This window comes from Barbus barbus (genome assembly GCF_936440315.1).
Source record: "Barbus barbus genome assembly, chromosome: 1".
Classification (NCBI taxonomy): domain Eukaryota; kingdom Metazoa; phylum Chordata; class Actinopteri; order Cypriniformes; family Cyprinidae; genus Barbus; species Barbus barbus.
In genome coordinates, this window is record NC_136729.1 from 8,562,243 (window position 1) to 8,577,028 (window position 14,786).

General features: G+C 38.1%; 1 protein-coding gene across 3 annotated transcripts in view; it reads left to right on the top strand.

Annotated features, from left to right (window-relative positions):
- LOC306858792 (diacylglycerol lipase-alpha-like) overlaps nt 1–14,786 on the top strand; it is a 117,414-nt gene that overhangs the window by 84,755 nt on the left and 17,873 nt on the right. For all 3 annotated transcript variants that reach the window (XM_079399516.1, XM_079399517.1, XM_079399518.1), the window contains exons 5-9: nt 8,610–8,748; nt 10,020–10,107; nt 10,209–10,343; nt 10,440–10,517; nt 10,601–10,725. In XM_079399516.1, the coding sequence (XP_079255642.1) occupies nt 8,610–8,748; nt 10,020–10,107; nt 10,209–10,343; nt 10,440–10,517; nt 10,601–10,725 (565 nt within the window). The remainder of the gene's footprint in view (nt 1–8,609; nt 8,749–10,019; nt 10,108–10,208; nt 10,344–10,439; nt 10,518–10,600; nt 10,726–14,786) is intronic.

Sequence of the window (14,786 nt, forward strand, 5' to 3'; positions counted from 1 at the left end):
AGATTTTGTATTCCGTTCTATACTGAACAGGTTGCCAATGTAGAGATCTCAAAAGGAGTGTAACATGATCAAATATTTACATCCCTTCAGGAATCTAGCTGCTGCATTTTGAACGGCTTGTAATCGGGAAATTTGAGTCTTTGAAACACCATAATATAGAGAGTTGCAGTAATCCAGCCGAGATGTAATAAAGGCGTGGATAGCAACCTCTAAAGAGGCGTTAGAAAGAAAGGTTTTAATTTTAGAGAGAGCCAGCAAAAAAACTAGAGCCCACTACAGAGCTGATTTGTCTGTCAAATTTCAAGCCGTTGTCGATTTCCACACCCAGATTTCGCACTTGGGATGAAATAGCAAAATTTAAGAACTCAAGATTAAAGTTTCAGAGGGGCCAAAAACTATAACTTCCGATTTATCAGAATTTAGGAAAAGGACATTTTTTGAGAGCCAATGATTTTACGTCATCCAGACACGCTGATAAACTATTAAAAACATGCTTTTTTTCCATGGTCAAAGGCAGATAGATTTGCATATCATCAGCGTAACAATGGAAAGAAACGCTGTGTTTCCTAAAGATGGACCCCAAGGGAAGTAGATAGAGAGAAAAGAGAGTAGGTGCAAGAACAGACCCCTGATGTACACCACAGGTTAGCTTGCGTAAAGAAGTGAAATTTCCTATTTTAACTGAGAAAGTTCTATTTGTTAGGAAAGATTTGAACCAATTTAAAACCGCCCCTCCCAGACCCACATAAGACTCCAAGCGAGAGATGAGAATTGCATGATCAACAGTGTCGAAGGCTGAAGACAGGTCCAGCATAACTAAAATGACAGAATCACCAGAATCAGTAGCCATTAGAATATCATTAAGAACACTTACAAGGGCAGTTTCAGTACTATGCAGTGATTTAAAGCCTGATTGAAGAGTCTCATAGATGTGATTATTAGTTAAAAACAACTGGAGTTGTAAAGAGACAATTTTTTCCATCACCTTAGAGATGAAAGGTAGAACAGAAACAGGCCGAAAATTTGCTAAAATAGAAGCATCCAGTGAAGGTTTCTTTAGCACAGGGGTGACTGTGGCCATTTTTAAACTATCAGGGATGAACCCTGATTGCAGACATTTATTGAGTAGAGATACAAGCCCTGATCCTACAATGTCAATTATTTGCTTCAAATAGCGAGGGTGTATAATATCATGGGGGCTCGGGGAGGGTTTTAGTTTTGTAATTACTTCCTTTAAAGATTGCAGGGAGATGGAATTAAAAGTGGTCCAAGAGGCCGATGGACTCATTAACGTCATCATTTCATCATTGGTCACTTGTATTTGAGCTCTCAGATTAGTAATTTTGTCCCCAAAATGATTCAAGAAATCTTCACATAATGCACTGGTAGGATTTTGGAAAGTCTGTACAGAAGGATTTAGTACCGAATTTATAACAGAAAAATGAACTCTAGGAGTTTGATGATGTTTCTCGATCCAATTAGAAAAATAGAGAGACTTGGCTTTCTTAACAGCTCTCTGGTATAACGATAAACAGTTTTTAAATATATTAAAAGATATTTGCAGTTTGTCTTTTTTCCATTTTCTTTCTGCTTTCCTACATGATTGTCTCAGGGAACGAATATCTTGATCTATCCAAGGCTCTGATTTACGCTTTGGATTTAGAGACCTATAAGGTGCAATAGCATTTAATATCTCCAACCATACAGTAAAGATTCAAAATGTTGTTTGACATCTAGATCAGATACTAAAAACTCAAGGGATACAGAATAACTGTTTTCATTGTAGCGTTCAGTAAAGGCCTCGCAGAATCGTGGTGAATAAACTCGGACTTGTCTTATATCAGAGGCAGTTTTATGAGGGATTGCAGGGAGAGACATATTGAACATGATAGGAAAATGATCAGAAATAGGAGATTCGATCACTTCAGTATCAATTATAGACAAACCAAAAGACAATATTAAGTCCAAAGTATGACCTTGATTATGTGTAGGTTTTTTAACCCATTGCAGCAGATTAAAAGAGTCAATGACATTCAAAAACTCTGCCGCTAGTTGTTTTGAAGGACAGAATACATGGACATTAAAATCTCCTAAAAGAAGAATCCGATCATGTGTAGTGATAAGATCCCCTACAAACTCAGAAAATTCTTCAATTAAACCTTTCGTCAGATGTGGTGGTCGATATATTAGAGCGAAGACAATAGGTTGAGTCCAGTCGAGTAGTAGTAGCTGAACTTCAAAGCTTGTGGGGTTGATGGAGGGTAGCAGTTGACAGCGTGATCTAAAACGTTCTTTAGCAATGACAGCTAACCCTCCGCCCCTACCAACAGGATGGGGAGAATTATAAAAACAATAGTCTGTTGGGACAAGTTCTGAATAAGTGCTCAGATCTCCTACCTTCATCCAGGTTTCAGTGATAAACAGGAAGTCCAAACTGTAAGACGAGATAAAATCATTGAGAATAAATGTCTTATTAACCAGGGAGTGTGCGTTGATCAGCGCCATTTTTGGAGAGCGTAGAGTGCTGCGTAAAGCCGAGGCTTTCCTCAGAGGACGAAGATTAGCAGTGTTTACTCCCTCAGGGCGAGGTCGAATAATAATCCGTGAATCAGAATCCTGTAGCAGTCGAGCCGAAGGATCGGGAGGAGCAGGGAGATCATATAAAACAACGAGATGACGGGACCGGAAAATCCCAAACCGCGAAGCGGGTCAGATCCTTAATCCGTGGCCGAGACGTAGAGCTGAATAAAAAGCCAGCTCGCAGATGGGTCTTTAATCTGACAATTATTCCGCTGCGTTTCCCACGCCTTCTCCGACGCTTCCTCGGGATAACATCCAATGGCCAGCGGAGAAGAAAATCTGGAATGTCTCTTAAAGCGCTCCTGTATGTGTTGTCTGCTAAATTTCCTAATTCCGCGTCAAAAACATCCACGCAGCAACTGCGAATGTCCAGGAGTGTCTGACGATCGTAAACGAAAGACTCAGCATCGTTAAAGGGTATGAGAGTACATAAAAACAGCCAAATATAGGACGTAGTAAGGAGCGATAGACGGCATGCCACTCTCACAGGCGCCATCTTTGATAATACATGATGATACATCAATGGAAAGCTTATTTATTCAGCTTATTTACATTTACATTTATTCATTTAGCTGACGCTTTTATCCAAAGCGACTTACAATTGCTATATATGTCAGAGGTCGCACGCCTCTGGAGCAACTAGGGGTTAAGTGTCTTGCTCAGGGACACATTGGTGTCTCACAGTGGATTCGAACCCTGGTCTCTCACACCAAAGGCATGTGTCTTATCCACTGCGCCATCACCACCCCTAGCTTATATAAATCTCAATTTAAAAAAAATGACCCTTATGACTGGTTTTGTGATCCAGGGTCACATTTTAGCAACCATGTGGTTGTAACAACCACTGCTTATTTTGGGATAATCCAGTAAATTAATGTACAAAATTAAACTAAAAATTCTAGCGTGCTTCCTAATCTAGTTGTCAAATAAACCTGGCATTTTATATTACAAATATTGTTGGCTCCTTCACAAATTGCTTTTGTTCCTCACTTTAGATAAAAGCATACAAGATCTCATTTGATCTTTTTCTCTCTATTTTAATTTGGATGGATGTAGACCAAAAGAAAAGATTATTCATAACGAATGTATCATAAGTCTGGGATTAGAGCCACGTTTGAATCCGTTTTAAATTCTGTATTAATGTGACAAGTTGCATCATCGTTCAACAACAGTAAAAGGCTAAACTGAGACACATCGTACTCGGCATTTTCATGTTACCCTTATCTGTCACTCTTATGTTTCAATATTGTAAAACAAACCTACCACTAGTAGTCTCACGAACTTACATTACCAGTCAAAAGTTTGGAATAATAACTTTATTAAAAAGTCTCTTATGCACACCAGTGTAGGATATCAGAGACCAAATCAGACAAATTTAAGATTCGATCAGAACATCGAAACATGAGGAGCCGAAATTCCAGAGAGGCCCAACAGGAAGTCATAAATCAGATCCCTAGCTCCAGCCCGTCTGAAGAAAGCCTAACCAGCAAACCTCTTTCACAGAACAGCTTGCAACATTAAAACAAAAGCAACACTTATTGATAATTCCAACTCAGGAAGGAGACTGTCAAATTTGGGTGCAAGTAATCAAGACTGATGGTCAAAGAGATGGCCATCGCATGTGTTCCACGATAAAAATCACGAGCTTCCTTAGACTGACTTTTCTCCCACATAGAAGACACAGACCAGACTGAAATTCCTTTGTTCACAGAACGTGTCCCTATGAAGTGAAGTGACATTCAGCCAAGTATGGTGACCCATACTCGGAATTCGTGCTCTGCATTTAACCCCTCCAACGTGCACACAAACAGCAGTGAACACACACACCGTGAACATACACCCGGAGCAGTGGGCAGCCATTTTATGCTGCAGCGCCCGGGGAGCAGTTGGGGGTTAGGTGCTCAAGGGCACCTCAGTCGTGGTATTGAGGGTGGAGAGAGCGCTGGACATTCACTCCCCGCACCTACAATTCCTGCCGGCCGGAGACTCGAACCCGCAACCTTCGGATTACAAGTCCGACTCTCTAACCATTAGGCCACGACTTCCTATGTCCTACACAGAACTTCACAAAGACTTTTCCATATGCACCAAAAATCATCTTAAAAGGATTTATGAGTAACTAATGATTATGTATGTAACCCACACATTAGACTATCATGTTTTAATCACATATTATGCTTATTAATAACTATTAATGTCTTATTAATAACTATTGAACGACTTTAAGGATTTATATTCGTGTTTGGTACGTATGAGTTTGAAAAATGCTTTAAACATTTCTTCCAATCAATTCTTTGTCAAATGTATCATATTCTGATTATAGAAATCATTTCCAAAATTATATTCTACAAGAGCGTGTAAAATTCTGACAATGTGACAGTGATGGGGACTCGAGTTTGAGACTCGGACTCGAGTGCGACTTAAGTCGCACACACAGTGACTTCAGACTCGACTTGAGACTCGACCTTGAAAGACTTCAGACTCGACTCGGACTCGAGCTGCGGGACTCGTGAACAATGTTTATTTTTAGGAAACAACTGATGAGCTCGCTGTTATTCCCCTCCCTCCGTTACCTATAACCTGCCCATGTAACACGTGACGTACTACGTATCTGCTGCGCGCGGCGCGGCCACACTTTTTATTTATTTTTTTATTTTAGGCGCGGCCGCCATACATTAGAGGACAACGAACAAACATGTCGACTGCTGTGCCATTCATCGTTAGCTTTGGATTTAAGGATAGATTATACAGTTGGTACATTAGTAAAACCATTACGCCTATGGAGAGTCACGTAAACCACATATCCAAGTGAGTGTGTGTGTGTGTGTGTGTGTGTGTGTGTGTGTGTGTGCGTGCGCGTGTATGCGTGTGCGTGTGCTTGCGCTTGCGTGTGAGAGAGTGTGTGACCAGTGTGGTCATTGAAAATTTGTTCAGATATATATTCTTCACAGAAAATGAGCCAAGGCCAATGAGTCTGAGTTTGAAAAAATAATTAATCGTATAATTTTTCTCTTGATAAAAAATGAAAACGGGTCCTACAGATCCGAACACCATACAAGGGTTAATTGCCAAACTTGTGGTGGTCGATTAACGTAATCATTTACGTGCCGCTGGCTTCCATCACGTTAATTAACGTTGTCTGCAAACAGGTTACAGGATTATTGTTGATCATGTAACATTACACTGGTTTGAGAGTTTGGGATGTGTTGACTTACAGTAGTTTATAAACTATGATTAGTTGCATTTTCATTGTCATTTAAGTGAAATTATTGAACTTAAATATACAAGCTTGATAAAAATGATCATTCTAAAGAAAATTTCAGATGGCTTTTGCATCTGAACTCTTCATATATTTCACATCGTTTGGTTTGTTGCAATAGTGTTTTGCATTTAGCTACAATGTGATGTTTGACCATATTAAGTCTTTCTTAATTTTTAGTCTGTACTGTACTTTGTGTTCATGCTACAAGTTAAAATACAGATAATATTAACTTAAAAGTAAAGCATTCTTGGTGTTTTTGTCATGTTGCAATAGCCTGTTTACACTGATTATATATAAAAATCAAAGCTGATACTGTATGCTAATAGATAAAGGAGTCATAATAACATATTACATGCTTTCAATTCCTTATATATAGCTATGCAGTGTTGGATGGGTCGCTGTACGTGATACAACACTTATTATAACCAGAGACTTAATATAATGAAGAGACTTGAGACTTGACTTGGACTCTAGCTCAGAGACTTGAGACTTGACTTGGACTCTAGCTCAAAGACTTGAGACTTGACTTGGACTCTAGCTCAGAGACTTGTGAGCATCTCTGCAATGTGACTGACCACGACATGTTAATTTATTGATTGGGTGGAGAAACAAAGCAACACCCTGAGCCAGGATAGGATCTAATTGGTCAAGACAACCATTGGGAGGTGTCAAAAAGCAGAGTTTAAAAACTCAGGACACCTTCTTCCTTTCCCCTCTCTGCTCTTCTAACTTTTAGCCATGCTTTTTGTCATTACTTTCTGCGTTCTTTGAGCGCCATTCCAGCGTGCTTCAGCCTGCACGCCAGCTGCTACCACGATGAGAAGAAAAACTACCTAGTCTCATTACATCATTTTATTCTTTTACTTTAGTTTCTTTTCTTTCGTTGAGTTTCGTGTTCAAAAGTCAAGTTTGCTGCAAAGTCCAGTTCGACTGCACCCGCTTCAAACTTCAACTAGCAACTGACTCTGAAACCATCTTCAGGCAACGCCCAAGATTGGCTTCCCAAGACATCACTACAAACGACCACTGAACTGTCAGCCGATCAGCAACCTCGGGAAACCCACTTTCTGCAACGACAAAAAGGAATCCCTTAACACAAAGGCAACGCCAGCAAGTAACTTCCAGATTTTTGCTGAGCTGGTGTATTTAATACAAATTTAAGCCTCATTGAGAAACTCAATGCGAGGGTTTATTAAGTGATTGATGGTTGTTCAGGTCTATGCAATAACACATATTGCTGTAAACTTGGGATTTCACATTTTCATTCTCTTAAACTCATCCTTTCCTTACTTTCTCTCTTTCTGCAACGTGTGAATGCGTGTGTTCATGTGTTAGATTAGTTTACATGTCTTAGATTTATCAAATAAAGCCTTATTTATATTGAAAAGAGAAGTATCTTGTGTTTTGTGCTTACAAGTTAATGTCTTAAACTGCCGATCTTGTTACTGTGCTATTTAATAGTGTTTTCACTATATTTTGGATTTTAATATCTAGTGCAGAGTTGATGTTATGAACACTTATGTTATGAACACTGAGTTGAAGTCAGTGTTCTATCAATACTTGCACACACTCATCCAGCTGTATTTATTTATTACCACTGTTCTCACGTCTCTGCTGTTCATAATGTGTATATATAATCCCACATTGCTCTGTTCATAATGTACATACAATCCCTACATTGCATTCCTATTTATATTCTGTATATACTCTGCTCAATACTGTATATAGCAATTCCACTGTACATTCTGTAAATCATATCTTCACTTACTCTGCACTTATATGTATATAAAACACTATATTCTTGCACTTCTGGTTAGATGCTAACTGCATTTCATTAGCTCTGTACTTGTACTCTGCATAATGACAATAAAGTTGAATCTAATCTAATGTTATACGGCTCGTTCAGTGAATCGCTGCCGACTCAGTGATCAGCCGTGAAACAGTGAGTCTTTTCAAATTCCCTATAAAATCATAAATGATTCCTTTTGAGCTAAATTAAACTGTTTCCCTTTAAATTACATATTACCTTACAGCATGTGCTGCATTAATTTAGGTAAGAAATACAGTAAAAATAGTACTATTGTGAAATTTTATTGTAATTTAAAATACTTTTTTTCTATTTAAATATATTTTAAAATGTAATTTATTCATGTGATGCAAATCATCAGCATCATTACTCCAGTCTTCAGTGTAACATGATCCTTCAGAAATCGTTCTGATATGCTGATTTGCTGCTCGTTTATTATTTATACTCAGTTCAGGCTGCTGTTGTTAATATTTTTGTGAAATTGTGAGCCCTAACATGCGTCACCTCTATCTGCATCAAGTTAAAAATAGTCTTCAGAAAGTGTGGCATGTGATGTCCTTCCAGGATGAGGCAGTCCAGGCATGTGTTAAAATCTCATGAAACCTCCCCTTGTGAATCTCAACAGATTCCTGTAAATTTGAAAGTCATTTTTAGCTATTTATGTCCTGGAATCTCAACGCACGCTTTCTAACAATATGCCTAGTGTAGCTTTTCCCATGTCTCTGCCGACCATGAATCAGTGTCGCTCATTGTCCTCCCCCATCCCATAATAGCACACTTCACTTCCATGCCAATCATCTGTCTATACAGGACACGGACTGACAAAGAGACAGCTGGTTTGTTTTACAGTAAAGAGCTTCCTGCTGAACTGAATCTATAAGCGCCAAATGAAGATGTATACGGTACATTTAAATGAGTTATTTTATTTTATTTATTCATTCATGTATTTATTTTCAACAGGACTTGTGGTGTGTAACTGGTTGGTCATCTTCAGTGTGTGTTTCACCATGATGTGTACCTTTGACCCCACCGGACGGACCTTTGTGAAGCTGAAAGCAACTCGCCGCCGTCAGCGTAACCTCACAACATACACCCTCAGGTACAGCGCTTAACAGTATTCATTCTAGCTTATATCAGGATACCCATCAATCAATGAAGACTTAAATGCCTGTCTTTTGCGAAGTTGTACAGTTCCACCACCCTTTAAGTATTTTGTTTATTAATTAATTATTTTGTTATTTCTATTATGCTTTATGCAGCCAATAAGAGTAGTTTTTATTTTACCCTATTTAAATCCACTCCATAGATTTCTAAGAGTGCACATTTTATGCAGTGTTGTTATTGTGAACTAAAACTTAAACAAACAAAACAAATGTTAATTGAAATAAAGCTGATATAAAATGAAGTATAGGTATTAGATAAATAAGTTAAAGTTGAAGTACTAAAGTACCTAAAATAAAAATATTAAAAATAAATTAAAGCTATATAAAAACAAAAATTAATAAAAATGACAAAAGCTCATACAATTACTTAAACTAATTTTAAAATGATTTTTTTTTTTTATTATTTCAATTAGGCAACATTTTCGCATTTTTATTTAAGTTGAAGTACTAAAATAAATAAAAAAATTAATGAAAGCTAAATATAAATATAAAAAACAAATTCCAATAAAGATGACAAAAGCACATTAATTAATTTAATATTAAAATTAAAGTGAAAATATAAAAATAAAAACAAATGTAAAATATCCATAAATACTTTAATAAAATAAATAATATAATAATATAATAAATATTACAATAATACTGAATTGTATGCAAAAACAATTTTATTAATAATTTAGTAAATATTATGTAAAATAAGCATTTGTTTCATTTTAGCAATATTGTGCTCATCCCATTTTTAAACATTAACTGGAAACATATTTTATTGAACTGTCCCGCTTTTAATGTATGTAGAAAACTCTTTTATGAAGTGAACTCACTTAAAGAGTTATTTAGTATAATTTTGCCAGAAAAAGTTTTAGAATTTTTATCATATGTTAATGTAAAAAATCTTGTGTTATATAACTTGTGTTTGTTTGTTTGCTGGTTTTTATTGTATTTGTTATGCTTGAATTTATTTATTGTTTTTGCCATTAAAATAGCCTAAGATGCAGACACGGCATTAAATAAAAATATACTACTACTACTACTAAACATTAACTGGTATTGTGTATTTATATACAGTTATGCATTTTATGTGTTGCATACCCCATTTTTCCACTCCTGTCTCTAGATATGTGTTTCAATCCTTGCAGTACCCATATATTGACCTATAATTCCTAAATCTGCTCATGATATTTGCTCAGTTGGGTTTTATCTCTTTCAGACACAGGCTAGAAGAAGGTCAAGCCAGCAGCTGGAGCAGGAGACTCAAGTTCTTCATGTGCTGCACTCGAGCAAAAGATACACAATCTGTAAGACCCCAGCACCAACTCAAATACACACAGATGTCAGTTACTGTGAGAGCATCTCACACACACACGCAGCATTCTCAGCAGAAGATATTCTCTCTCAGGATGCTTACTCTGAGGTGGCCAGCTTGTTTGCCGAGTTTTTCCGGGATCTGGATATCGTGCCGAGTGACATCATTGCTGGGTTAGTGCTCCTCCGACAGAGACAACGGGCCAAGAGAGCATCCATCTTGGATCAGGTGTGCTTTATCTTATCAGTAACATTGCTATTGATTGGATGAATATTCTTCACTGTCCTAATAATAATAAAAAAGTTTTTTCTCTCTCTCTTGCAGGCAAACAATGACGTTTTAGCCTTTCTGTCCGGGATACCTGTAACTCGCAACACTAAATACTTGGACCTCAAGAACTCGGTATTTAAAGAATACAATATATGTGTGTGCCTGCTTGTGTCAATGTATGATTATTATTTATGATGCTCTCCTTCTGTTTACAGTCTGAGATGGCCATGTATAAGGAGGTGTGTTACTACATGCTGTTTGCCATGGCAGCGTATGGCTGGCCTGTATATCTTTTAAGACAACCAGCGTGTGGACTCTGCAGACTCGTCAGCACTTGCTCGTACGTGAAAAACATTAGATCGTTCTGCACAGCTGGTAGGAAGTGAGATAAGAGTGAATAATAGAGGCTTCTATAATGGTATAGTTACCTGCCATCATGTTTTTGGTAGACTTACCTCTTTACTAAACTTAAAACAGATTAAACTGAAGTTTAAGGCCAGTCCTAACTACCAGGGGTGTGCGGCAATTTATTTAATTTTTTTAAATTATTAATTTAATTTTTGAATTAATAATACAAGACATGTCATTAGTAAAATTATAAAATACATCTGTAATTTATTGTCAATTAGAACATGCAAAAATTGTGTGTGTGTGTGTGTGTATACAGTGCCCTCCATAAGTATTGGAACAGTAAAGACAAAATTGCTCTGTTGGCTGTGGAGTCAAGACATTTACAAATATGATTAAAGGATGAATATGAGACAAAACTACAGAATGTCACATTTTATTATTAGCCGTTTCAACACATAGATGTTTTACCAAATAAAAAGAAAACACTTTTAGAGTTCATCCCACTCATTGATGTGAGCATAAGTATTGGGACAGTTGAACATAAGGCAGATATAAAAGATTAAAAGCTATTATTTAGTTGCAGATCTCTTGCGCACAATCACAGCAGTGAGTCTGTGACCCATAGACATCACCAGACTCTTGGTCTCATCCTTTGAAATGCTTTTACCAGCCTTTAATGCAGCCAATCCCAATTGTTGCTTGTTTTGGGGAATTTCTGCCTTTTACTTTACTTACTTTACTTACTTTTAGTCATTTAGCAGATGCTTTTATCCAAAGCGACTTACAAATAAGAAAAAGTAACTAAAACTAAGTTAACACTCTGTAAATACTCTATACACACCCATTTAAGAAAATACAGAAATTAAATAAAATTGACAAATGCATACAACAACATTTCAATAGTAAACATATAAAGGAAAAAAAAAAAAAAAGCGATACTTATATCCTTTGCCGGTGTCCTAGCCCGGTGGAGTCACACGGTAGAGTCGATGGTCTTTACACTCTTTGGTCTTCACACTAAGAGGGCTTCACACGAGGGCTGCCGCGGTATAATAACCTTTTTTATGCCTATCTAACAAATCACTGCTAGAATTCAGCTGAACCCACTTTCCTATTAATCACTAAAAATGGCCAAGCAAGTGCACACACTGACAAGATACGCAATACAGTACGAGACCAAACGCGATTTCAGCACCTCTCAACACAGTAAACAAAATAAGCATTTCCTAGCAACGGCAACTGCGCTAAACACTGAGACAAGTAAATACACTTACGATCTGATTTTAACTTCCGCTGATAGACTTTACTCTCCTCTCCAGCTGGTGAAATTCATGTTCAATCAGATTTAAATCTGGAGATTGACTTGGGCAATCTAAGACTTTCCATTTCTTTGCCCTTATAAATTCCTTGACTGAACTGGCAGGGTGTTTTGGGTCATTGTCCTGATGCAATATGAAGCACTTCCCAATGAATCTGGTTGCATTTTCTTGAATATTGGTAGGCAAGATGGTTTTGTACCCTTCCAAATTCATTCTGCTACTGTCATCATACATTAAGTCATCAGTAAAGTTGAGAGGGCCTGTTCTAGAGGCAGCCATACATGCCCATGCCATGACACCACCTCCACCATGCTTTACAGATGAGGCTGTATGCTTGGGATCATTGCAGTTCCCTTTTTTTCCCCACATTTTTGCTTTCCCATCACTTAGATAAAGGTTCATCTTTGTCTCATCGGTCCATAAACACAGTTCCAAAACTCTTCTGGCTCACCTTTGTGCTTTTTTGCAAACTGTAATCTTGCCTTTCTATTTTTGGTGCTGGTCAGAGGTTTGCATCTTGCTGTGCAGCATCTGTAATTCTGTGTCAAAGTCTCCTGAGGACAGTAGATTGTCAGAGCATCACCCCAGCTTTCTGGAAGTTGTTGGTGATTTTACAGACACATCTTTTAGGATTCATTTTCACAGCTTTTATGATTTGTCTGTCATCAACTACTGTTGTTTTCTCAGCCGATCAGGTTGTTGTTGGTTGCTGGTGTCGCTGGTGGTTTCCAAACTCTTGATTTCTCCATGCCCTTTGTTTTTGCTAGAGCTCTAACTGACTTCTTTTCTTTTAGCATCCAAATTGTTTGCTTTTCTCTCAGTCAGCTCCCTCGTCTTCATCCTGGTTTGTGTGTGTCATCATTGAATGCAAGATTCAGAATACAGAAGTAATGGATATAACTGATACGACACATTCCCTGCTTTTAATATCTGAAGAATTAATGCAGGACACAGCTGATCACTTAGAAAGACCTGTGAGGCAACTGTTCCAATACTTATGCTCACATCAGATGAGGGATGAAACTCTAAAAGAGCTGAACTTCTTAGCTGGTAAAACATCTGTGTGTTGAATCACCCAATAATAAAATGTGACATTTTGTAGTTTTGTCTCATATTCATCTTTTAATCATATTTGTAAATGTCTTGACTCCACAGCCAACAGAGCAATTTTGTCTTTACTCTTCCAATACTTTTGGAGGGCACTGTGTGTATATATATATATATATATATATATATATATATATATTTCAAACCACTACAGTTGAGCAAAAAAGTATTTAGTCAGCCACCAATTGTGCAAGTTCTCCCACTTAAAAATATGAGAGAGGCCTGTAATTTTCATCATAGGTACACTTCAACTATGAGAGACAGAATGGGGGGAAAGAATCCAGGAAATCACATTGTAGGATTTTTAAAGAATTTATTTGCAAATTATGGTGGAAAATAAGTATTTGGTCAATAAAAAAAGTTCATCTCAATATTTTGTTATATACCCTTTGTTGGCAATGACAGAGGTCAAACGTTTTCTGTAAGTCTTCACAAGGTTTTCACACACTGTTGCTGGTATTTTGGCCCATTCCTCCATGCAGATCTCCTCTAGAGCAGTGGTGTTTTGGGGCTGTCGCTGGGCAACACGGACTTTCAACTCCCTCCAAAGATTTTCTATGGGGTTGAGATCTGGAGTCTGGCTAGGCCACTCCAGGACCTTGAAATGCTTCTTACGAAGCCACTCCTTCGTTGCCCGGGCGGTGTGTTTGGGATCATTGTCATGCTGAAAGACCCAGCCACGTTTCATCTTCAATGCCCTTGCTAATGGAAGGAGGTTTTCACTCAAAATCTCACGATACATGGCCCCATTCATTCTTTCCTTTACACGGATCAGTCGTCCTGGTCCCTTTGCAGAAAAACAGCCCCAAAGCATGATGTTTCCACCCCCATGCTTCACAGTAGGTATGGTGTTCTTTGGATGCAACTCAGCATTCTTTCTCCTCCAAACACAACGAGTTGAGTTTTTACCAAAAAGTTCTATTTTGGTTTCATCTGACCATATGACATTCTCCCAATCCTCTTCTGTATCATCCAAATGCTCTCTAGCAAACTTCAGACGGGCCCGGACATGTACTGGCGTAAGCAGGGGGACACGTCTGGCACTGCAGGATTTGAGTCCCTGGCGGCGTAGTGCGTTACTGATGGTATCCTTTGTTACTTTGGTCCCAGCTCTCTGCAGGTCATTCACTAGGTCCCCCCGTGTGGTTCTGGGATTTTTGCTCACCGTTCTTGTGATCATTTTGACCCCACGGGGTGAGATCTTGCGTGGAGCCCCAGATCGAGGGAGATTATCAGTGGTCTTGTATGTCTTCCATTTTCTAGTAATTGCTCACAGTTGATTTCTTCACACCGAGCTGCTTGCCTATTGCAGATTCAGTCTTCCCAGCCTGGTGCAGGTCTACAATTTTGTTTCTGGTGTCCTTCGACAGCTCTTTGGTCTTGGCCATAGTGGAGTTTGGAGTGTGACTGTTTGAGGTTGTGGACAGATGTCTTTTTTACTGATAACGAGTTCAAACAGGTGCCATTAATACAGGTAACGAGTGGAGGACAGAGAAGCCTCTTAAAGAAGAAGTTACAGGTCTGTGAGAGCCAGAAATCTTGCTTGTTTGTAGGTGACCAAATACTTATTTTACCGAGGAATTTACCAATTAATTCATAAAAAATCCTACAATGTGATTTCCTG